Source organism: Oncorhynchus nerka, linkage group LG15 (genome assembly GCF_034236695.1).
Source record: "Oncorhynchus nerka isolate Pitt River linkage group LG15, Oner_Uvic_2.0, whole genome shotgun sequence".
NCBI classification, from domain to species: domain Eukaryota; kingdom Metazoa; phylum Chordata; class Actinopteri; order Salmoniformes; family Salmonidae; genus Oncorhynchus; species Oncorhynchus nerka.
In genome coordinates, this window is record NC_088410.1 from 90,728,835 (window position 1) to 90,753,880 (window position 25,046).

At 41.9% G+C, this 25,046-nt stretch overlaps 1 protein-coding gene across 3 annotated transcripts in view; it reads left to right on the plus strand.

Moving 5' to 3' along the window:
- arhgef3 (Rho guanine nucleotide exchange factor (GEF) 3) overlaps positions 1-25,046 on the plus strand; it is a 140,739-nt gene that overhangs the window by 75,578 nt on the left and 40,115 nt on the right. The window contains exon 1 of one of the 3 annotated variants that reach the window (XM_065002024.1): positions 14,497-14,938. The exons of the other annotated variants lie outside the window; for them this stretch is intronic. Within the exon in view, the coding sequence (XP_064858096.1) occupies positions 14,831-14,938 (108 nt within the window). The 5' untranslated portion in view covers positions 14,497-14,830. Of the gene's footprint in view, positions 1-14,496; positions 14,939-25,046 lie in introns of those variants that run through there. 3 annotated transcript variants of the gene reach the window in all.

Here is a 25,046-nt window from a genome sequence, read left to right on the forward strand (position 1 = left end):
CGAACTACAAAAATCTCTTAAATTGGAAACACTTATCTCCCTCACTAGCTTTAAGCACCAACTGTCAGAGCATCTTACAGATTACTGCACCTGTACATAGCCCACCTATAATTTAGCCCAAACAACTACCTCTTTCCCAACTGTATTTAATTTATTTATTTATTTTGCTCCTTTGCACCCCATTATTTTTATTTCTACTTTGCACATTCTTCCATTGCAATACTACCATTCCAGTGTTTTACTTGCTATATTGTATTTACTTTGCCACCATGGCCTTTTTTGCCTTTACCTCCCTTCTCACCTAATTTGCTCACATTGTATATAGACTTGTTTTTTTTTTTTTTTTTTTTTACTGTTTTATTGACTGTATGTTTGTTTTACTCCATGTGTAACTCTGTGTCGTTGTATGTGTCGAACTGCTTTGCTTTATCTTGGCCAGGTCGCAATTGTAAATGAGAACTTGTTCTCAACTTGCTTACCTGGTTAAATAAAGGTGAAATAAAAAAAATAAAAAATAAAAAAAATCTGATGATCAGTCTGAGGGGGGAGAGAGCTGCGGTGAGGCTGCCTCACAACCAACTCACCAAGCTTATGGAAACACTTTGCTACTCATTCATTACAGCTGCAGTGCTGGTTGTAGTGTGAGTGGAAGTAGGGAGAACACACATTTTAAAGCTTATAAAAGTGTTGGACAAAGTATTGACAGTGCTGAATAACAACTTAAACAGAAACATACTTATAGAAATAGCAGTTATTTTCTGTATTCATTAAGTCTCTCTCTAGTCATGGTTTTAAAAGTTTTGAAATCTCATCTCATCTTTTTACAGTCTATGTGGGGGGAAACTGTGCAGAGGCGGTGATCTGCGCTATCTGATTGGCCAGCGGTAGGCCTATAGGTGCACTTGATTTGCTCTCTGTGCCTGCCGGGAATTCAGAGTTCTACCTTCAGACACATGAAATGGTTCTGAATGTGAGCACTTTGGTTCCCTGCGCTAGGGCTGCTGAATCAAAAAATATCTATAAAAGGAACACAAAGCTTTATCTTTGTTGTTTTTTACAGAAATGTTTGGTGATCGACTACGAGACTTTGAGATCGATTTGTTGGTGACCACTGCTTTATATGGTTAAATTACTATTCCTGTCATCCCCAATAACAACCACAAAATGCCATCTAAAACACACACACACACACTTCTATCTCAACACCACGGGACTGTGACTCCCTAGTTAATTAACTCAGTTTCTCATCACTATTCAGGGCATCAGCCCAATGTTTAATATGGAGGCGGCACACTGCCCTTACCCATCTGAACAAGAGGAGATGTGAGAATGCTGTTCATCGACTACAGCTCAGAATTTAACACCATAGTACCCTCCAAACTCATCATCAAGCTCGAGACCCTGTGTCTCGACCCTGCCCCGTGCAACTGGGTACTGGACTTCCTGACGGGCCACCCCCAGGTGGTGAGGGTAGGTAACAACATCTCCACCCTGCTGATCCTCAACACTGGGGCCCGACAAGGGTGCGTTCTCAGCCCTCTCCTGTACTCCCTGTTCACCCACGACTGCGTGGCCATGCACGCCACCAACTCAATCATCAAGTTTGCAGACGACACTACAGTGGTAGGCTTGATTACCAACAACGACGAGACGGCCTAAAGGGAAGAGGTGAGGGCCCTCGGAGTGTGGTGTCAGGAAAATAACCTCACACTCAACGTCAACAAAACAAAGGAGATGATCGTGGACTTCAGGAAACAGCAGAGGGAGCACCCCCCTATCCACATCGACGGGACAGTAGTGGAGAGGGTAGTAAGTTTTAAGTTCCTCGGCATACACATCGCGGACAAAATGAATTGTTCCACCCACACAGACAGCATTGTGAAGAAGGCGCAGCAGCGCCTCTTCAACCTCAGGAGGCTGAAGAAATTTGGCTTGTCACCAAAAGCACTCACAAACTTCTATAGATAAAACAATCGAGAGCATCCTGTCGGGCTGTATCACCGCTTGGTCCGGCAACTGCTCCGCCCTCAACCGTAAGGCTCTCCAGAGGGTAGTGAGGTCTGCACAACGCATATCCGGGGACAAACTACCTGCCCAGGACACCTACACCACCCGATGTCACAGGAAGGCCATAAAGATCATCAAGGACAGCAACCACCCGAGCCACTGCCTGTTCACCCCGCTATCATCCAGAAGGTGAGGTCAGTACAGGTGCATCAAAGCTGGGACTGAGAGACTGAAAAACAGCTTCTATTTCAAGGCCATCAGACTGTTAAACAGCCACTAACATTGAGTGGCTGCTGCCAACAGACTGACTCAACTCCAGCTCACTTTAATAATGGAAATTGATGGAAATTGATGAAAAAAATGTATCACTAGCCACTTTAAACAATGCCACCTAATATACATTACTCATTTCATATGTATATGTATATACTGTACTCTATATCATCTACTGCATCTTGCCATCTTTATGTAATGCATGTATCACTAACTGATTTGATTTGTTCAATCGACTGCTTCATTCTGCTCTTCATCATGCAACAGCATTACTCAGCCTGCCAGACAAACTCTTCACCAGGCTAACACCATTACTCAGCCTGCCAGACAAACTCTTCAGCCTGACAGACAAACTCTTCATCAGGCTAACAGCATTACTCAGTCTGCCAGACAAACTCTTCACCAGGCTAACACCATTACTTAGCCTGCCAGACAAACTCTTCAGCCTGACAGACAAACTCTTCACCGGGCTAACACCATTACTCAGCCTGCCAGACAAACTCTTCACCAGGCTAACACCATTGCTCAGCCTGCCAGACAAACTCTTCACCAGGCTAACACCATTACTCAGCCTGCCAAACAACCCTTCACCAGGCTAACACCATTACTCAGCCTGCCAGACAAACTCTTCACCAGGCTAACATCATTACTCAGCCTGCCAAACAACCCTTCACCAGGCTAACACCATTACTTAGCCTGCCAGACAAACTCTTCAGCCTGACAGACAAACTCTTCACCAGGCTAACACCATTACTCAGCCTGCCAGACAAACTCTTCACCAGGCTAACATCATTACTCAGCCTGCCAAACAACCCTTCACCAGGCTAACACCATTACTCAGCCTGCCAGACAGACTCTTCACCAGGCTAACATCATTACTCAGCCTGCCAGACAAACTCTTCACCAGGCTAACACCATTACTCAGCCTGCCAGACAAACTCTTCACCAGGCTAACAGTATTACTCAGCCTGCCAGACAAACTCTTCACCAGGCTAACAGCATTACTCAGCCTGCCAGACAAACTCTTCACCAGGCTAACACCATTACTCAGCCTGACAGACAAACTCTTCACCAGGCTAACAGCATTACTCAGCCTGCCAGACAAACTCTTCACCAGGCTAACAGCATTACTCAGCCTGACAGACAGGCTTCACTGAGCTGAGCTCCCTCAGTGTTCATGACTCAGGATAGAAAATAGGGCTGAGAATTGCCAGGAACCTCACAATATGTTATTATCACGATACTTAGGTGCCGATACGATATGTATTGCTATTCTTACGATTCTATATGTATTGCGATTCTTACGATTCTATATGTATTGCGATTCGATACATACATTTTATTGCAATTTGATGTTCCAAACATTTTGCTCACTAAATGTCTGCTGCAGGGAGACAAGGCATGGAAATAAAAGTGTTGAAAACACGTTGGCTTACTATTTAAAAAGAAGATGGAGAACAAGCTAAAAATACCAACATTTTGGCGCAGGTACAGCCAACTAACGTTAGCTAATGCTAGCTAGAAAAACAACAAAATACTTGGAGTCCAAAATAATATTGCGATATGTTATTGTGGCGATTTTTCCCCCATCACTAATAATAATAGAATATTGGGTTGGACAGGTTAGAAATTACATCTATCTGGTTTCCAATACTTTCAATTTTAAAAAAATGTATCAAAGTGAAGAAGCATGCTTATGTTCCCTCATTCAATGTCACTTCCAGATGAATACCTCAGGGGCAGAAGGCATGTTTTTGTACAGGCAAGGGATGGGGTGTGAAGAGGTAACACAAGCTGCTCTGACTGATATGGACCTACAGAACTGCCAGAGGAGAGGATTTGATCATCAATTGTAACTCTCTAGTGGGTGGAAGGTTATCATGAACGCCATGACTGACTCACTGACTGACTGACTCACTGACTGACTGACTCACTCACTGACTGACTGACTGACTCACTGACTGACTCACTGACTGACTCACTGACTGACTGACTGACTCACTGACTGACTGACTCACTGACTGACTGACTGACTGGCTGACTGACTGACTCACTGACTCACTGACTCACTGACTGACTCACTGACTCACTGACTGACTCACTGACTGACTGACTCAGTGACTGACTGACTGGCTGACTGACTGACTCACTGACTCACTGACTCATTGACTGACTGACTCACTGACTGACTCAGTGACTGACTGACTGACTGACTGACTCACTGACTGACTGAGTAACTGACTGACTGACTCACTGACTGACAGACTCACTGACTGACTCACTGACTGACTGACTGACTGACTCACTGACTGACTGACTGACTCACTGTCTGACTGACTGACTTACTAACTCACTGACTGACTGACTTACTTACTGACTCACTGACTCACTATCTGACTGACAGGACAGAAAAGGACTGACTGACTGACTGACTGACTGACTCCCTGCCTTACTGACTGACTGCCTGAAAGACTGACTGCCTGTCTGACTGACTGAACTATATGGATAGGACTGAATGTGAATGTTTTTACAGAAGAACTATAAAACTATAAACAATAAAACATACTATATGACCATGGTAATAATTGAAAGAAAACACTTTAGAGATTGTGGGGAAATGATCAGACCAAAGGTGAGGACACAACAGGTCACCTGACACAGGACTGAATCCAAACATTACACTGTTGATTTTATGTGCATTTTAAATTTCTGAACTTTTCAGAGCATTTGTCAATAACTAAGTCTGAAAATACTCCAGATACATTCAGTAACATAATAAGAATATTCATTCACATTTTGGAGTAGGTACAAGATAAGAAAATGATTACATGGGTTTGGGTGAGAGGTCTAACTGGTGTCTCCAAGTGGCCACACACACCTCTCCAAAATGTGCACAGTTCCTAAGTGATTTCAATGCACTTTTATGACTCAAGGAAAGAGCCTTCAACTGAAAGGTGCTGGTCCTAGCTATGCCGTTGAGCCTTCAACTAAAAGGTGCTGGTCCTAGCTATGCCGTTGAGCCTTCAACTAAAAGGTGCTGGTCCTAGCTATGCCGTTGAGCCTTCAACTAAAAGGTGCTGGTCCTAGCTATGCCGTTGAGCCTTCAACTAAAAGGTGCTGGTCCTAGCTATGCCATTGAGCCTTCAACTAAAAGGTGCTGGTCCTAGCTATGCCGTTGAGCCTTCAACTAAAAGGTGCTGGTCCTAGCTATGCCGTTGAGCCTTCAACTGAAAGGTGCTGGTCCTAGCTATGCCGTTGAGCCTTCAACTAAAAGGTGCTGGTCCTAGCTATCGGTGCTGATCGTACAGTGTTAGGCTTTCAAAAGTCACTTCAGACAAACAGATTGTAATTTTGTTACCCATAGAACAGAGTCATGAGTGCATTTAAGTGAGTCTTCCACAGCTAATTCTCTTCACAATTCCACACAGGCTCATTGTGTTCAGGACAACCCAGGGTTTAAGGCATGCCATCTTTTAACTGTGGATCTAACACAACGATCATAAACGTTGATACTGTAAATGACTCCCTTACCGTCGAGCAGCAGGTCTGATACCAACAGGCTCAGAGACAGTTTATATCTACAAGCCATCAGACTGCTGAACACATGAACTGGACTGACCACCTGCACTGACTCTCTGCACCTTAGCACACATGCACTCACTCACTCACTCACTCACTCACTCACTCACTCACTCACTCACCCACGCAGATATACCCTCATCCACACACACACCCACACAGACACATATATTCATGCTACACACACACCCACACAGATGTACCCTCATCCACACACACACCCACACAGACACACATATATTCATGCTACACACACATCACAACTGCTGCTGCCAGAACTTTATTGCTATTGCTTAATGTGGCACAATTTAAACACTTGGACTCATGGGTGTTATTTATTTATTATAATCCTCAATGTCTCATCTTTCAGAACACATCGACTCCTCTTGACTTACAGCATTTCCCTCACTCAGACAATAACAAATGTGCAAAAGTATCCCGATTAGGGGGTGAAGCGGAGAACCTGAGCTCTGACGTCCATGTGTAGCATGTTACTGTACAGCCACTGCGTTCCAATTTAGGGGCTTGTCAATGACAAAATTGTTAATTTTATACGGAATGACGGGGGCTGTAAGTGGAAAGGGCTACTAAGGGAAAAAAACATCACTTGCTAAAAATAGTCTTGAAATATGTAACTCATGTTTCTTAATTCAGACGAAGGTAAGCTATTGTGTAACATGTATTACTTAATCTACAATTATCATACGTCATTACCGCTATTCACTCCGCTATTCACTCCGCTATTCATTACCGCTATTCACTCCACTATTCATTACCGCTATTCACTCCGCTATTCATTACCGCTATTCACTCCGCTATTCATTACCGCTATTCACTCCGCTATTCACTCCGCTATTCATTACTGCTATTCATTACCGCTATTCATTACCGTTATTCACTCCGCTATTCATTACCGCTATTCATTACCGTTATTCACTCCGCTATTCATTACCGCTATTCATTACCGTTATTCACTCCGCTATTCATTACCGCTATTCATTACCGCTATTCATTACCGCTATTCACTCCGCTATTCACTCCGCTATTCATTACCGCTATTCATTACCGCTATTCACTCCGCTATTCATTACCGCTATTCATTACCGCTATTCATTACCGTTATTCACTCCGCTATTCATTACCGCTATTCATTACCGCTATTCACTTCGCTATTCACTCCGCTATTCATTACCACTATTCATTACCGCTATTCATTACCGTTATTCACTCCGTTATTCACTCCGCTATTCATTACCGCTATTCATTACCGCTATTCACTCCGCTATTCATTACCGCTATTCATTACCGTTATTCACTCCGCTATTCATTACCGCTATTCATTACCGTTATTCACTCCGCTATTCATTACCGCTATTCATTACCGCTATTCACTCCGCTATTCACTCCGCTATTCATTACCGCTATTCATTACCGCTATTCACTCCGCTATTCATTACCGCTATTCATTACCGTTATTCACTCCGCTATTCATTACCGCTATTCATTACCGCTATTCACTCCGCTATTCACTCCGCTATTCATTACCACTATTCATTACCGCTATTCATTACCGTTATTCACTCCGTTATTCACTCCGCTATTCATTACCGCTATTCATTACCGCTATTCACTCCGCTATTCATTACCGCTATTCACTACCGCTATTCACTCTGCTATTCACTCCGCTATTCATTACCGCTATTCATTACCGCTATTCACTCCGCTATTCATTACCGCTATTCATTACCGTTATTCACTCCGCTATTCACTCCGCTATGCATTACCGCTATTCATTCCCGCTATTCATTACCGTTATTCACTCCGTTATTCACTCCGCTATTCATTACCGCTATTCATTACCGTTATTCACTCCGCTATTCACTCCGCTATTCATTACCGCTATTCATTACCGCTATTCACTCCGCTATTCATTACCGCTATTCATTACCGCTATTCACTCCGCTATTCACTCCGCTATTCATTACCGCTATTCATTACCGCTATTCATTACCGCTATTCACTCCGCTATTCACTCCGCTATTCATTACCGCTATTCATTACCGCTATTCATTACCGTTATTCACTCCGTTATTCACTCCGCTATTCATTACCGCTATTCATTACCGCTATTCACTCCGCTATTCATTACCGCTATTCACTACCGCTATTCACTCCGCTATTCACTCCGCTATTCATTTCCGCTATTCACTCCGCTATTCATTACCGCTATTCATTACCGTTATTCACTCCGCTATTCATTACCGCTATTCACTCCGCTATTCACTCCGCTATTCATTACCGCTATTCATTACCGTTATTCACTCCGTTATTCACTCCGCTATTCATTACCGCTATTCATTACCGTTATTCACTCCGCTATTCACTCCGCTATTCACTCCGCTATTGCATTACCGCTATTCATTACCGTTATTCACTCCGCTATTCACTCCGCTATTCATTACCGCTATTCATTACCGTTATTCACTCCGCTATTCACTCCGCTATTCATTACAGCTATTCATTACCGTTATTCACTCCGTTATTCACTCCGCTATTCATTACCGCTATTCATTACCGCTATTCACTCCGCTATTCATTACCGCTATTCATTACCGCTATTCATTACCGCTATTCACTCCGCTATTCACTCCGCTATTCATTACCGCTATTCACTCCGCTATTCATTACAGCTATTCATTACCGTTATTCACTCCGCTATTCATTACCGCTATTCATTACCGCTATTCATTACCGTTATTCACTCCGCTATTCATTACCGCTATTCATTACCGTTATTCACTCCGCTATTCATTACCGCTATTCATTACCGCTATTTATTACCGTTATTCACTCCGCTATTCACTCCGCTATTCTTACCGTTATTCATTACTGTTATTCACTCCGTTATTCACTCCGCTATTCATTACCGCTATTCATTACCGTTATTCACTCCGCTATTCACTCCGCTATTCATTACCGCTATTCATTACCGCTATTCACTCCGCTATTCATTACCGCTATTCATTACCGCTATTCACTCCGCTATTCACTCCGCTATTCATTACCGCTATTCATTACCGCTATTCATTACCGCTATTCACTCCGCTATTCACTCCGCTATTCATTACCGCTATTCATTACCGCTATTCATTACCGTTATTCACTCCGTTATTCACTCCGCTATTCATTACCGCTATTCATTACCGCTATTCACTCCGCTATTCATTACCGCTATTCACTACCGCTATTCACTCCGCTATTCACTCCGCTATTCATTACCGCTATTCACTCCGCTATTCATTACCTCTATGCACTCCGCTATTCACTCCGCTATTCATTTCCGCTATTCACTCCGCTATTCATTACCGCTATTCATTACCGTTATTCACTCCGCTATTCATTACCGCTATTCACTCCGCTATTCACTCCGCTATTCATTACCGCTATTCATTACCGTTATTCACTCCGTTATTCACTCCGCTATTCATTACCGCTATTCATTACCGTTATTCACTCCGCTATTCACTCCGCTATTCACTCCGCTATTCATTACCGTTATTCACTCCGTTATTCACTCCGCTATTCATTACCGCTATTCATTACCGTTATTCACTCCGCTATTCACTCCGCTATTCATTACCGCTATTCATTACCGCTATTCACTCCGCTATTCACTCCGCTATTCATTACAGCTATTCATTACCGTTATTCACTCCGTTATTCACTCCGCTATTCATTACCGCTATTCATTACCGCTATTCACTCCGCTATTCATTACCGCTATTCACTCCGCTATTCATTACCGCTATTCATTACCGCTATTCATTACCGTTATTCACTCCGCTATTCACTCCGCTATTCACTCCGCTATTCATTACCGCTATTCATTACCGCTATTCACTCCGCTATTCACTCCGCTATTCATTACAGCTATTCATTACCGTTATTCACTCCGCTATTCATTACCGCTATTCATTACCGCTATTCATTACCGTTATTCACTCCGCTATTCATTACCGCTATTCATTACCGTTATTCACTCCGCTATTCACTCCGCTATTCATTACCGCTATTCATTACCGCTATTTATTACCGTTATTCACTCCGTTATTCACTCCGCTATTCACTCCGCTATTCTTACCGTTATTCATTACCGTTATTCACTCTTCTTTTTAAGGCACATGGAATTTCCCCTCTTTTTAAGGTAAATCTGGTTTGCAGATTTATAAAACTAAATAAGTATATAAAACAAATGCAACAATTATGTAAGATTCATGTTCTTTTCTTCATAAGAATGGGCTAAAGCACATCAGCTGAGGGCAGATGTGTATCAGCGTAGGGCCTGGGGGACCTGAAAAGAGTGGGAACAAAAATATATCTCTTATGTCTCTTAGATATCGCACATAACTGAATGCTAACAACAAACATTAAAATCACAAAAAATCTATTCGATGTAATTTATTGATCTGCTGTATTAACCTGATTTGTTGATTGTCCATATTGAAGTTGAAAGTTCACACGTGATACTGGGAGCTGGATAGATTCTATTCTGACTTTACAGAGTCGTTGACCCGTGTAACAGTCTTGACATCTGAACCCTGACACACAAACACACTCACTCACACACACACACATACAAACACAACCCCCCTCCCCCCTAGCCCATTTAAAAAACATCACTGTTTATCTTTCTGTCCTCTCATCATTCTCCTCTCATCTCATCTTTCTTTACCAGAACAAAGGATGTAATTCTGTGGTGATTCTATTGCGAGGTGTCATTTTTAGGTGTTGATGCAGAGTTTCCTGCCACCCGGGTGTGCACCAGAATAGGGCCGTCGTCTATACGTTTATTTTAAAACACACAACAGATTAGAAAATGGATAAGCAAGAAATTACACAAAAAGTAGCGCAAAAATAGATTGATGAGAAGTTGACATGCATGGGGCGGCAGGGTAGCCTAGTGGTTAGAGCGTTGGCCTAGTAACCAGAAGGTTGCAAGTTCATAGCCCTGAGCTGACAAGGTACAAATCTGTCGTTCTGCCCCTGAACAGGCAGTTAACCCACTGTTCCTAGGCCGTCATTGAAAATAAGAATTAGTTCTTAACTGACTTGCCTAGTTAAATAAAGGTCAAATTAATAAAAATAGTTGTTGTAAATATGAGGAAATTGTCGCATGGCACGTTACCAGCAGATGTAGTTCTACTCTCTAGTTTTTTTTATTTTCATCCTGTATTGTGATGCCAAGAAAAAATGTCATCCTCTGAGTTATATTCTATTTTATTCATGATGTTTACTTCAACACCATGCTCACAGTGATGCCAACTGCTGCCAGATGGTTGCAGTTAAGAGGTTGGGCCAGTAACCACAAGGTTGCTGGTTCAAACCCCTGATCAGATTAGGTGAAAAATATGTCGCCGTGCCCTTGAACAAGGCACTTAACCCTAATTGCTCGTGTAAATTGAGCGTTTGCTAAGTTACTAAAAAAGTGTTTTAAATTATCAACATAGTAACACACTAATTAGAAGAAGTCCCCATGTGGATTTCCAATAGATAGAACAACAGCAGATCCGACTGGGTCACTATGCACTGGCATGACATGGATCGTATATTAGTTGTATCCCTAAAACTTTATTTGGAGAGTATCTACATAATAATAATGGTGGTTATATTTCTCTTATGGACTAAGAACATCATAACACATTCATAAGCCAAACCGAACACTTCCATATACCATACAAAATCATGTTTGATTATGGTAGTATCCTTTCAGTTGGGCTCCGTTTTAGTTTTCATATATCACCTATATCCTGTTTGATTAGGGTAGTATCCTTTCAGTTGGGCTCCGTTTTAGTTTTCATATATCACCTATATCCTGTTTGATTAGGGTAGTATCCTTTCAGTTGGGCTCCGTTTTAGTTTTCATATAGCACCTATATCCTGTTTGTATTTATGTCAGTCAACGTACACCTGTAATATCCATTGACCTATTTATTTATTACTGAACAACAGGAAACTATAATATATCTTGGAACAAACAGGTTGGACCCAGACATAATCCAGGGGTCAGTGAGTTAGTTGGACCTATAATACAGTTCCCAGCCAGGTCAGGATAGACCAACTCTATTTTCTATTGTACTATTGTTGGCACCGTGGATGGAACTGGAACTAAGGCCTCCAGTGTTTTGAAATATGCGGGCCAGGGGGCCGTTAGGTTTGAGTGACACTTCACTGAGTGACAATGTGAAAGCCAGTGTTTGTTTACAGCCAGTCAGTAGCTTGGCTCGAGTGTGAGGGGAGAGGACTGACAGGGGCTGGGCAGGTCCACACACACACACACACACACACACACACACACACACACACACACACACACACACACACACACACACTTTCCTCCACCTGGCCTAGGCCCTAGCCTACACACATCCCTGGTCTTATAGGAAAACACAAAGCCAGGAACTTCTCAACCCCTCCAGAACAAAGACTCTTAAAAGTGGGATCCATTTCCTGCTGGTCTGAAACTGGATTTGGGAACCGCTGCTGTGGATCAGCATTACTTAAACAAATCCTAAAACACAACATGCAAGGCGCCCCACCTCTGCTTTCTGAAACAGGAGTCTGCACTGTGCACAGGGAGCTGCTGGGGATTTAATGGACCTTTTACAGAAGTGGGCTAAATCAGGGTCACACAGAGTGTTTCTTGGTAGTCTTAAACAAATCCTAAAACACAACATGCAAGGCGCCCCACCTCTGCTTTCTGAAACAGGAGTCTGCACTGTGCACAGGGAGCTGCTGGGGATTTAATGGACCTTTTACAGAAGTGGGCTAAATCAGGGTCACACAGAGTGTTTCTTGGTAGTCTTAAACAAATCTACTCTGAAAGAAAAGTATACACCTCACACACATGGTTATGGGTGTAAAAACAAGAAGATACCTGTACCATGTCAGATATAGAGGTGGGTGAATTTTGAGTTTGCATCCCAATGTTACACTTTATATACATCGAAGAAGACTGAAATATAACAAAACCATTTGACATAGAAATACCAGATTTTCAGCAGGTTTTTTAAGTAATGATTATTAATATAATATTAATAGCATTCCATCCATCCATGTAGCCACTAGATCAGCAGCAGGAAAGGCAAGGCTTTCTCTGTTTTTATTTCTATAATTTGACCAAATCATAAAATGCAGCATGCATCCCAGGTGGAGCAGTCAGAGTTAGGACTCAGGGTTTATGTTCCAAGGCTTTTTCTGAGGAACTTTAAATAGAATAATATGTCTTTTCCATACTGCACAGAACACACAGAGTTGATTAAAACATGGTGTGCATGGCGTGAGAGTCTGTCCTAACAGAGGATATGTTTCAAATTGATTATTGCATTATTGAGTTTTGAGTTTGCAAGAAAGGAATTTCACTGTATTTGTCCGTGTGACCTTGAAATTTAAAATGGTACCAATAGAAAAATAAAAGTTGAATGAGCCAATCACAGGACCTGCAGTGCTTTAGGAAGAATAAGGGACAGTTTGAAATGTACTGTGTTGGTGAGGGAGGGGGTTCCCAAAATAGGGGAGGGTTATCAAACTTGTTTTTATTTGCTTTGGGCAGCGTTGTGTGTTTTTTGGGGGGGCACATTGGAAGGTAGTGCATTTTACCCCTGGTTTACATTCGCACTTTTGCATGTTTTACTATATAATTTCTTCCATCCTTGACAGATTTCCTGATCTCCGTGCATGTGCCTCCCCTATATCAATGTGTTTTGGTACTTCCCTTATGCGCTACACTTATCCGCGCACTAACTATACCACAGGTCCATATAGGATAGACTGTCTATCCTGCCAGCTAATCATCATTCTTAGTGACAATAGTGCTAGATGGATCGTTTGTCCAGATCGGCAATAGGCTAACTAGTATCATACCACACATAAAAGCATTCAAAGCTGCACCGATGTTCAATATAGGCAGAGGCCAGCTGTGTCATTGTTCATGAAAGAACAGTGAAGACATGAGACACGCAGCTCAAAAATATCCCCTATTTATCCTGTTTAGGGACAATACCCTTATCCTACCTAGACTATCCTACAACACCACAATGCAATAAATAATTGCATTATTCTTTTCAAGTGAGTATAATTCTACTCTAGGCTGTAAACTACATTGAAAAGATCAATTGAATAACCGCACAAAAGCCCTGTGATTTGAATATTTCATTCCATTTGGGTCCACTTGGATCAGTCGTGGGTATACTCTCGACAGTTTCTAAGGTCTAGAAAAACACAGAAGCAGACCAGTCTGGCTGTACTTTAAGTTCTGATTCTGAGATGTACTGTCTGTGGCGGATCATCATTCTCCCAAGTCTTCCTATAATAATGTGGCCACATATGCGCCCAAGTAGTCATATGATAATATCCACGCTTATAAACACAGGGTCACTACAGTTTTTGTTGTGTTGTCGCAAACATTATTTGAGTTAATTATATATGAGGGTGGAGGTTGTGCAATTCATTTTTTACTTTTGAGGGGGAGGGTCGTATGTTTAATGCTGGGGATTGGGGTGCATTTTATCCCCCCCCCCCCCCCCTTACATTTCGAACTGCCCCTAATAATGCACAATGTGCACACATTCTGCAACTCGAATGTGGTTAATGTGGTGAAGGGGTTCTTTCTCTCCAGTGCGCAGCGCTTTCGTTTCGCGTGAGATACCAATACACGCTGAGACCGCACCGCAGGATCATTTTTATTGACTACCAAAACAGAGGCTCTCGCTACTGGCAGTCGCGGTTTTCACAGCAGCAGAGTAGACGGACACGACGCGCCGGGGATGAGTTGGCAGGAAGAGCTGTTCGACTTTACATTAGTGGAAGTTGACTTCGAGCAGCCCTGGCGAGCACAGTAGCTGCTGGAAGACTAGACCGTGTCTGTGACTACCCTGCCGCATTCACAAGCTCTCTGGCCGGGGAAAGTGACAGCATGGTGGTGGCCAAGGATTACCAGTATTACCTCGTCGTGAAGAGGGAGAACTGCTCTCTGGAGGCGCAGACAGTCAGCAGCAACATCCATCCGGCTAAAGAAGTGGAGGTATGTAGATAATGTAGGGAGTCTAATATGCGATATAACTCTCATAAATTGCATTAATTTATTGCAGTTTGCACACCGGGAATTTTTCTCTCTAAATAAATTGGGCATGCATGCACTAAGTGGAGGCAACACTGACAGTGAGTGATGTGTAGACTGGGTTGTTGTGGATATTTAATAAAACAATGTTGCAAAAGTTGAATGCAGTCACTTATGGAATGTTGACAAAATTAGTATCGGCTGAAGGATTTGAGGTACTGATGATTGCACAACTATATTTCATGTGAATCCCATTGTTGGTAGTGTTATTATTGCTTTTGAAGTATGGAGTAATATTTTGTATATAAATGCATTGCTGAGGTCCTATTATGTAAATGTTTACCCAAAAGTAGTTTGAGGAAGTTAAATGAGTCTTGAGTAAAACCTTTGCCTGAGACCGGTTGTCTAATGTCTACTCTAGACTTTAGCTCAGCAGGTTAACACAGTCACGACAAGTAGAAGACCAGGGTTCAAACATTCACATCAGAGCAGAAGTCTCAGGCATTGCACAGCTGATGTTTGTTCTGCTCTGCTGTGCTGTGGTGTGTTCTGTCTCTTCATTTTAACTTCTCAACTTAACCAGCCAATTTCACATAGTTATTTCATTTATAATGTTTTGTACCTTCAGCGTTTCATACTGGTGAACACGGTGGCCTTTTATTCAAGTCTCTTTAGCTGTTCTGTCAGAGATGAGTCAGTTAAAAGCTGTGCTCAGCTTTCTTCACAGATATACAGTACAAACTACCCCTGGGGGCATGAGAAGAGAACGGAGCGGCACCCTTTAAAATATCACACACACATCACGGGATCTGTTACAAGATGACGGTCGTAGACTTGAATAAATGGTTTCTTTCTCATCTATGGCCGGAGGTTTGTTGTTGCACCAGAGAACATAAGAGAAGCAGCGTAGAGGTGTTGTGACGTTGAACTGGAGAGCTTAGACATTCACAATTCACAGCTGATTGATGGTAGAGTGACCGGGAAGATGTTTGATCTTGCTAGCTGTGTGGAGGTAAATGGGTCTCACAGCGACATGTCATTGGACAGTAGCCAACATCTCATGAATACAGCTGTTAGGATGAATGATTTATTGGGATAGGACTGAAGTGAGTGCTCAAAACCAGATTACGCTGCTATTCTATTCTATTCTAGCTATTCTATTCTAGCTATTCTATTCTATTCTATTCTAGCTATTCTATTCTATTCTAGCTATTCTATTCTATTCTAGCTATTCTATTATATTCTAGCTATTATATTCTATTCTAGCTATTCTATTCTATTCTAGCTATTCTATTATATTCTATTCTAGCTATTCTAGCTATTCTATTCTATTCTAGCTACCAGGACCAAATACAAATAATATACAATAATTCAGTTGGGAATGAAAAAGTCTATTCTGTCTGGTGCGTTAATCCAGGTACTATGAGAGAACATAATGTGCTCATTCCACTCTTACACTGCAGATTCTGAATGACTACTTTTGTTATTATGATGGTGAATGCTACCATTTCTGGCCATATGAAACTTTGACTGAAGTGTTTGTTTCATTTGACATTTGAGTCATTTAACAGTCATTTATCCAGAGCGTCTTACTGGAGCAATTAGGGTTAAGTGCCTTCATGTATAAAAGATGGTCTGACTCTGATACCGTGAGTCAATGCAGCATGACGATACAGTACTAATTCAAGCTGTCTGCCCCCAAGTCTTTGTCTTTGAAAAGTCAAGACTCCTAACTTAACCAGCCAATTTCACATAGTTATTTCATACCTTCAACGTTTCATACTGGTGAACACGGTGGCCTTTTATTCAAGTCTCTTTAGCTGTTCTGTCACAGATGAGTCAGTCAAAAGCTGTGCTCAGCTGCCCCCAAGTCTTTGTCTTTGAAAAGTCAAGACTCCTATCTGGTCAATACTGTAGTAAGGAATAGTCATGTTTTCACGGAAGGACTACTAATAGCCTGGCCTTTATAACAGTAGAGAGAACACCCCTGTGGCAATGTTGGGTCAGGGGCAGGGACGGGGACTGAGACCCCCCACCACACAACATGAGTGTTCCTATTGCTCATTCTAACAGGATGCTCAGAAGTACAGCTAAGCTACTGTGGAGCCCTGTGTCAGCAGCCTCTGACTTGGGAGTCACACAGTGTCTGGTCAGACTCTGAAGGTTCTGGGAAGAGGGAGGGAGGGGAGGGAGGGAGGGAGGGAGGGGGGGAGGGAGGGAGGGAGGGAAAAAGCACAAGAAATAAAGACAAGACTGTGAGGAAAGAGAGGAGAGAAGAGAGTTGAATGTGGACGACAAGCCATCTGTCCCGGGTAGCTGATCATTAACACACACACAGATCAGCTCTTATATAGCTTTCCCAGAGAGTCATCACCTCACCTCGCTGCTCTCGTCCCCTCCCAGCCTCACAGCCTTTTTCCTCTGTAGGATCAGTTGCCTGCAGTTCTGTTCTTCCATGTTGTTGTTACCAACCTAAATCTTCTAAAACCATTACTTTCAACACATCTGTTTCTCTCTCGCTGCCTTCTAAGTCACTCTCTGGGCCATGGGAATATTATTTATTGACCCACCGGTACTTACACTTCCTGGCAACGTCTCTAGCTGACCCTGAGTATGGTAGTACTCTTTCATCTTGAAAAATGTTACATACTGTACCTCTTTTATTCATGGTTGTCATAACAGGATTCTGAATGTTACATACAGGATTTCTGACCAACCTGGAAATTGCAAGAGAAGTCCCATTTATTTCGATACTTTACGTTGAGCATTTGTTCTTAGTTACTTAATAACAAATGTTACATTTCAGTCATTTAGCAGATGCTCTTATCCAGAGCAAATAGGTTTAAGTGCCTTGCTCAAGGGCACATCAACAGCTTTTTCACCTAGTCAGCTCATGGATTCAAACCAGAAACCATTCAGTTATTGTCCCAACACTCTTAACCACTAGGCTAACAGCCGCCCCAGATAAAACAACAACCAATGTTCATTCTATGACACAATTCCCATGTACAATCCATTTTTAAATGAATCTGCTATCACACTTTAACATTGTCAATCAGCATCAGATTATTCACACAGTCAGAAATAAAGGGTGGAGGTGAGGTGGGGTGGCAGGGTGGAGATGGGGGCTGCCATGCTCAGATATGAAAGGGCAATTCCACAGTAACGGATTTACGCTTTGATTCAGATTTTTTCACTTTAAAATGTATGCCAAACAAAAAACATTTATTTCAAGGTTTAACAAACCATACAAATCTATGCACAAGTACTACTTTGAATAATTTACATATAAAAAATAAAAACTTTTACTGGAAGAACTGTGCAGATGAAATGTTTGGTATGTTTGGTAACGGTAAAATCTCCCTCCGCTTTTTTATCTGACCGAATGAAGATTGAAAGATGTCTGCAGGCAGAAAGAATGGGGTGTCAGCGTTGACATCACACCTTGAGTTTGAAACATTTTATTTTGGTTATTGAACTACAGTAGGTGAAGTGGATTTACATCCACTAACAGAATTAGCAGAATGGGTCCCTGATTTGTACTATACAGAAATGCATCAGTATGGAATGAATATACTGTACTGATGCTTTTCTTTACTGTACAATTGTGTACGCTACTGTGCTCTACTGCACTGTGCTGTCCAAACTTTTGAAACATAGACGTCTATGATTGGTTCAGATTTGTTTCGGCCAAGGCGGACCGACCAAATGTTCAACTACTTTTCAAAGTCCATGTCGGGGTCGGTCCATGTCCGTCCGGGGTCGGTCGGTACTCAGTAGGTGAGGATGCTTTACTGTAAGGAAATGAAAAGAGGGTAGGCGTCATGCTATGTGTCAGTAACCCAACTGGAGAGAGATTATTGACTTAAATGTAAAAATGTAAATGTATTTCTTACACCTTTTCAACACTTTTTTTCCTGATAGATGTTGTGTATGACCCCTTTTCCATCTGTTTGACCAGAAATCAAAGCCTTTGATTGGTCCTAATTTTTTTAGGATGGAAAATCGTTCAAATGTATACATGCCTTAATTTCTGAAAACAATATAGAGTCTTAGCTTTCATTGGGGGTGGCAGGGTAGCCTAGTGGTTAGAGCGTTGGACTAGTAACCGAAAGGTTGCAAGTTCGAATCCCCGAGCTGACAAGGTACAAATCTGTCGTTCTGCCCCTGAACAGGCAGTTAACCCACTGTTCCTAGGCCGTCATTGAAAATAAGAATTTGTTCTTAACTGACTTGCCTAGTAAAATAAAGGTATACAAAAAAAATTTGACACCCAACTCAACGTGCTCCTATCCACTTCACATGGGTCCTTTTACATGGAAATGCCCGTAATCTCTATTTGGCGAGGTGGGAGTTCTACAGGTTTCCATCTGAAATCAGTCATCCAGTCATCAAGAATGCACTACATTCTCAGAAAAAAAGGGTGTGGTTAAGGTACATTATTGTTCCCACGGGTACAAAAATATCTATTAAGACATAATATATTTTTAGAGGTACATATGGGCAATTCCACGTTAACAGAATGATACTGAGACTCAAATAAAAACCAATGATTGCAACGTTAAACAAGCCATACAACTCAATTTCCACTAAACATTTTACAAAAACACATTTATTTGAAGAACAGTGCAGATGCAAAGTTTGGTAACAGAATGACGGTTTTGGAAATTGTTAGAAGCCGTCCTTGTGAATGGATTTGCTTGTTTAACTTTGCAATCATAGTTTTTTGTTTGACATACATTTTAAAGTGAAACATCTGAGTCTCAGCATCTCTCTGATATCGTGGAATTGCCCCACATATAACCTCACATGGTAGTGTTCGGTATATTTTAGGGTAGATGTGCAGATAATCTAGCATAATGGTGCATTTTGTACCCAATACTTTGAATATAAAGGTACAATCATCACTCTCTTAAACCACGTCCATCATTTTCCAATTTCCCAGCATGCTCCATTGTACCTGGGATTTTTGAATCGTTTATTTCAATGTGTGTTTTTGCAGATAACATTGATTAATCTTGTGCCACACAAAGATAAATAGCACATTTCTAAACTAATCTGTTAGTAGTTGGATTTATTGCACCCGTTACTTACATTTGAGTAATTTAGCAGACACTCTTATCTAGAGCAACATACAGTAGTGAGCATATACATTTTCATACATTGTTTGTACTGGTCCTCTGTGGGAATCAAACCCACAATCCCAGCATTGCAAGTGACGTGCTCTACCAACTGAGCCACATGGGACTTGTTCAAATAGTTTAGGTAGTCTCCTTTATCAATTTTCCCTACCTTGGCAGTCATTGTAAATGCAGGTTGCGTGTTATTAAAAGTTTAAAAAAAATGTTTTTAAAATCCTAACTCTGGCTGGCTTTCTGTAGGAATTACATAACACTTTGCAAGCCAGCGTAATGTGATTTGCCCAATAAGTTTCAGATCACTGGGTAAAGCTAGACTGTGAAAGTAAGGCCTTATATATGTAATATATTATCATAAAGAGTTTAATTTCAATTATAAAATATTCTCTTATGCATTCATTTTGCAGAAAAGCTACAGGACTGAAAGTCATTGAATGCAACGACCATGTCTCTGTCACTAGCAAACACAGTCATGGGTGGTACTGGTAACTAAACATTTAGCTTGCATGGCACCCTGGGAAATATGCAGATAATGTTTTACACTCAACAGTGCTACCCTAAAAAGGCAATTGTTTTACATTTTCCAATGTCCCCTACGGTACACTATTGTCTCTTTTAAGGTACGAACTGCAAGGGTACAATTATGTACCTACAACTAAAGGTTCAAAGGTGGTACCATCCAGGGTACCACTACAGTGACAAGCATTTGTAGGCCCCACGAGGCCCGGGAACCTGGCAGCCACGTCTGGATAGCGTTAGTTTGCCAGCCAGACAGGATGTCAGCTTTGGCTGTGACAGGGAGATAGGAGTCCAGCCAGGACAGGCAGTGCTTTACTGATTGTATGAACTATGAACAGAACATAAGCTGCGATTATTGCCAACCTATTAGTCTCTGACTCACCTCACCGGGAAGAACTAGGTGTTCTGACTGAAATCAGTTTTTTTGTTGTGTTTTATCGACGTTTCAATGAGCAAGTTTATCAGCTGAAAAATTCCGATGAAGTATTTTTAAGTGCCTGAATACCTAACACATTTTCTCATCATAATTCTTTCAATTTTAGTAAATCAAATAAAATAAAAATAAATATTGGTCACATACACATGGTTAGCAGATGATAATGCGAGTGTAGCGAAACGCTTGTGCTTCTAGTTCCGACCATGCGGTAATATCTAACAATTTCACAACAACTACCTTATACACACAAGTGTAAAGGAATGAATAAGAATATGTACATATTTATATGGATGAGCGATGGCCGAACGGAATAGGCAGGATGCAGTAGATGGCATAGAGTACAGTATATACATATGAGATGAGCAATGTAGTGTATGTAAACATTATATAAAGTGACATTGTTTAAAGTGACTAGTGATACATTTATTACATCCAATTTTGAATTATTAAAGTGGCTAGAATTTTGAGTCAGATTTGAGTAGTAGTTGTAGCAGTTCTGTGCGTAGTTGGGAGGAAATATAGGCCTACAGCTAAACCAGGTTGAATGTTTGCTTTTGTTTACGTGAAAAATGAGGAGGTGAGTGTATCTAAAATAAATGTTGACGTTTTATAAACAAATCACTTCTGTAGCATGGTATAGTCCCACCCCACACCCTACACACACACACACACACACACACACACACACAGCTCTTTTCTGTGAGATTTTTGTGACACTAACGCTGGGAATCGATGACTGCTTTTTTGTTGATGTGATATACAGAAAAGTTGTTTTGAAAAATAAATTAAAGTTGCCACAAAACTCTTCATTGCTGCTGGATTTTCCCCCTAATTATTTGCGTTATCACAGGCACAAGAGATACGAGTACGCAATGAAGTGTGTTACAGTGTTGTAAATCTGGTGTTCCACCACCATGTAATTACCCAATATGTAAAACCACTATGTGCATTGATTTACTAGTTCCAATCCAGGACAGGCAGCTTGGAGGCATGTTCAGACCGACATCAGGACATATTGAGCTGTGGGCCCCACGCCACGGCCTAATCTCACCCTTGGTGTGTGTGTGTGTCTGTGTGTGTGTCTGTGTGTGTGTGTGTCTGTGTGTGTGTGTGTGTGTGTGTCTCTGTGTGTGTGTGTGTGTGTGTGTGTGTGTGTGTGTGTGTGTGTGTGTGTGTGTGTGTGTGTCTGTGTGTGTGTGTGTGTCTGTGTGTGTGTGTGTCTGTGTGTGTCTGTGTGTGTGTGTGTGTGGTGCTGTATTGCTGCTCTCATGTTCAGATGTGAGTAACATAACTCCCGTGGGCCAGTTTGATCAGCCCAGTATAGGAACATAATATACAGTTCCAACAGGTGTTAAGTTGAAGGATATTATTAGGAGATGTTCTGAGATCGGGCTTCATATGGACAGATGTTTGAGGGCGGGGGGCATTTTGCCAGCACTACAGATGGCTATATCGGTCTGCTAATACAGGACTAGTAAAAGCTCAGTGCACTACTTTTGTGAAATATATTTGTATTAATATCATTTTTTAATTCTTATTTTTCAGGGGGTGCTGCAGCACACTCAGAACCCTACTTCCTGCAGCACACTCAGAACCCCTACTTCCTGCAGCACACTCAGAACCCCTAGTCCTGCAGCACACTCAGAACCCCTACTTCCTGCAGCACACTCAGAACCCCTACTTCCTGCAGCACACTCAGAACCCCTACTTCCTGCAGAACACTCAGAACCCTTACTTCCTGCAGCACACTCAGAACCCCTACTTCCTGCAGAACACTCAGAACCCCTACTTCCTGCAGCTTTGCATATGAGAGACCTAGATAATTATGCAAGGTTTGTTTATACATCTGTTCTTTTTTAGAACAACCAAACCATGTGTCTGAATTTGTCTGTTTGTGCAAGTCGAAAGATATAATAAAACTAAAGGAAAGAAAAGTAGACATTGGAAAAGACAGTGTAAGAAAGACATTCAGGGTTTATGAGGTCAAACACACAAAGGAAGACAACGTTTGAAAGAGCGATACACTCTATTGTATCTAATCAGTTGATGAAGTGGTAAACAGATAACAGGTGAAGTAACTTCTCCTATAGTCTGACATGTCTTTCGTCATACCTCTACTAGTTCTGTACTATCTATCTGCCCTGTAGAGATCAGTCTCTACTAGCTCTGTACTATCTATCTGCCCAGTAGAGATCAGTCTCTACTAGCTCTGTACTATCTATCTGCCCTGTAGAGATCAGTCTCTACTAGCTCTGTACTATCTATCTGCCCTGTAGAGATCAGTCTCTACTAGCTCTGTCCTGCCCTGTAGAGATCAGTCTCTACTAGCTCTGTACTATCTATCTGCCCTGTAGAGATCAGTCTCTACTAGCTCTGTACTATCTATCTGCCCTGTAGAGATCAGTCTCTACTAGCTCTGTACTATCTATCTGCCCTGTAGAGATCAGTCTCTACTAGCTCTGTACTATCTATCTGCCCTGTAGATATCAGTCTCTACTAGCTCTGTACTATCTATCTGCCATGTAGAGATCAGTCTCTACTAGCTCTGTACTATCTATCTGCCCTGTAGAGATCAGTCTCTACTAGCTCTGTACTATCTATCTGCCCTGTAGAGATCAGTCTCTACTAGCTCTGTACTATCTATCTGCCCTGTAGAGATCAGTCTCTACTAGCTCTGTACTATCTATCTGCCCTGTAGAGATCAGTCTCTACTAGCTCTGTCCTGCCCTGTAGAGATCAGTCTCTACTAGCTCTGTACTATCTATCTGCCCTGTAGAGATCAGTCTCTACTAGCTCTGTACTATCTATCTGCCCTGTAGAGATCAGTCTCTACTAGCTCTGTACTATCTATCTGCCCTGTAGAGATCAGTCTCTACTAGCTCTGTACTATCTATCTGCCCTGTAGATATCAGTCTCTACTAGCTCTGTACTATCTATCTGCCATGTAGAGATCAGTCTCTACTAGCTCTGTACTATCTATCTGCCCTGTAGAGACTCAGTCTCTCTACTAGCTCTGTACTATCTATCTGCCCTGTAGAGATCAGTCTCTACTAGCTCTGTACTATCTATCTGCCCTGTAGAGATCAGTCTCTACTAGCTCTGTACTATCTATCTGCCCTGTAGAGATCAGTCTCTACTAGCTCTGTGCTATCTATCTGCCCTGTAGAGATCAGTCTCTACTAGCTCTGTACTATCTATCTGCCCTGTAGAGATCAGTCTCTACTAGCTCTGTCTCTATCTGCCCTGTAGAGATCTCTGCTCTGTACTATCTATCTGCCCTGTAGAGATCAGTCTCTACTAGCTCTGTACTATCTATCTGCCCTGTAGAGATCAGTCTCTACTAGCTCTGTACTATCTATCTGCCCTGTAGAGATCAGTCTCTACTAGCTCTGTACTATCTATCTGCCCTGTAGAGATCAGTCTCTACTAGCTCTGTACTATCTATCTGCCCTGTAGAGATCAGTCTCTACTAGCTCTGTACTATCTATCTGCCCTGTAGAGATCAGTCTCTACTAGCTCTGTACTATCTATCTGCCCTGTAGAGATCAGTCTCTACTAGCTCTGTACTATCTATCTGCCCAGTAGAGATCAGTCTCTACTAGCTCTGTACTATCTATCTGCCCTGTAGAGATCAGTCTCTACTAGCTCTGTACTATCTATCTGCCCTGTAGAGATCTCTCTACTAGCTCTGTACCCTGCCCTGTAGAGAGTCTGTACTATCTATCTCTGTAGAGATACTAGCTCTGTAGAGATCAGTCTCTACTAGCTCTGCCCTGCCCTGTAGAGATCAGTCTCTACTAGCTCTGTACTATCTATCTGCCCTGTAGAGATCAGTCTCTACTAGCTCTGTACTATCTATCTGCCCTGTAGAGATCAGTCTCTACTAGCTCTGTACTATCTATCTGCCCTGTAGAGATCAGTCTCTACTAGCTCTGTACTATCTATCTGCCCTGTAGATATCAGTCTCTACTAGCTCTGT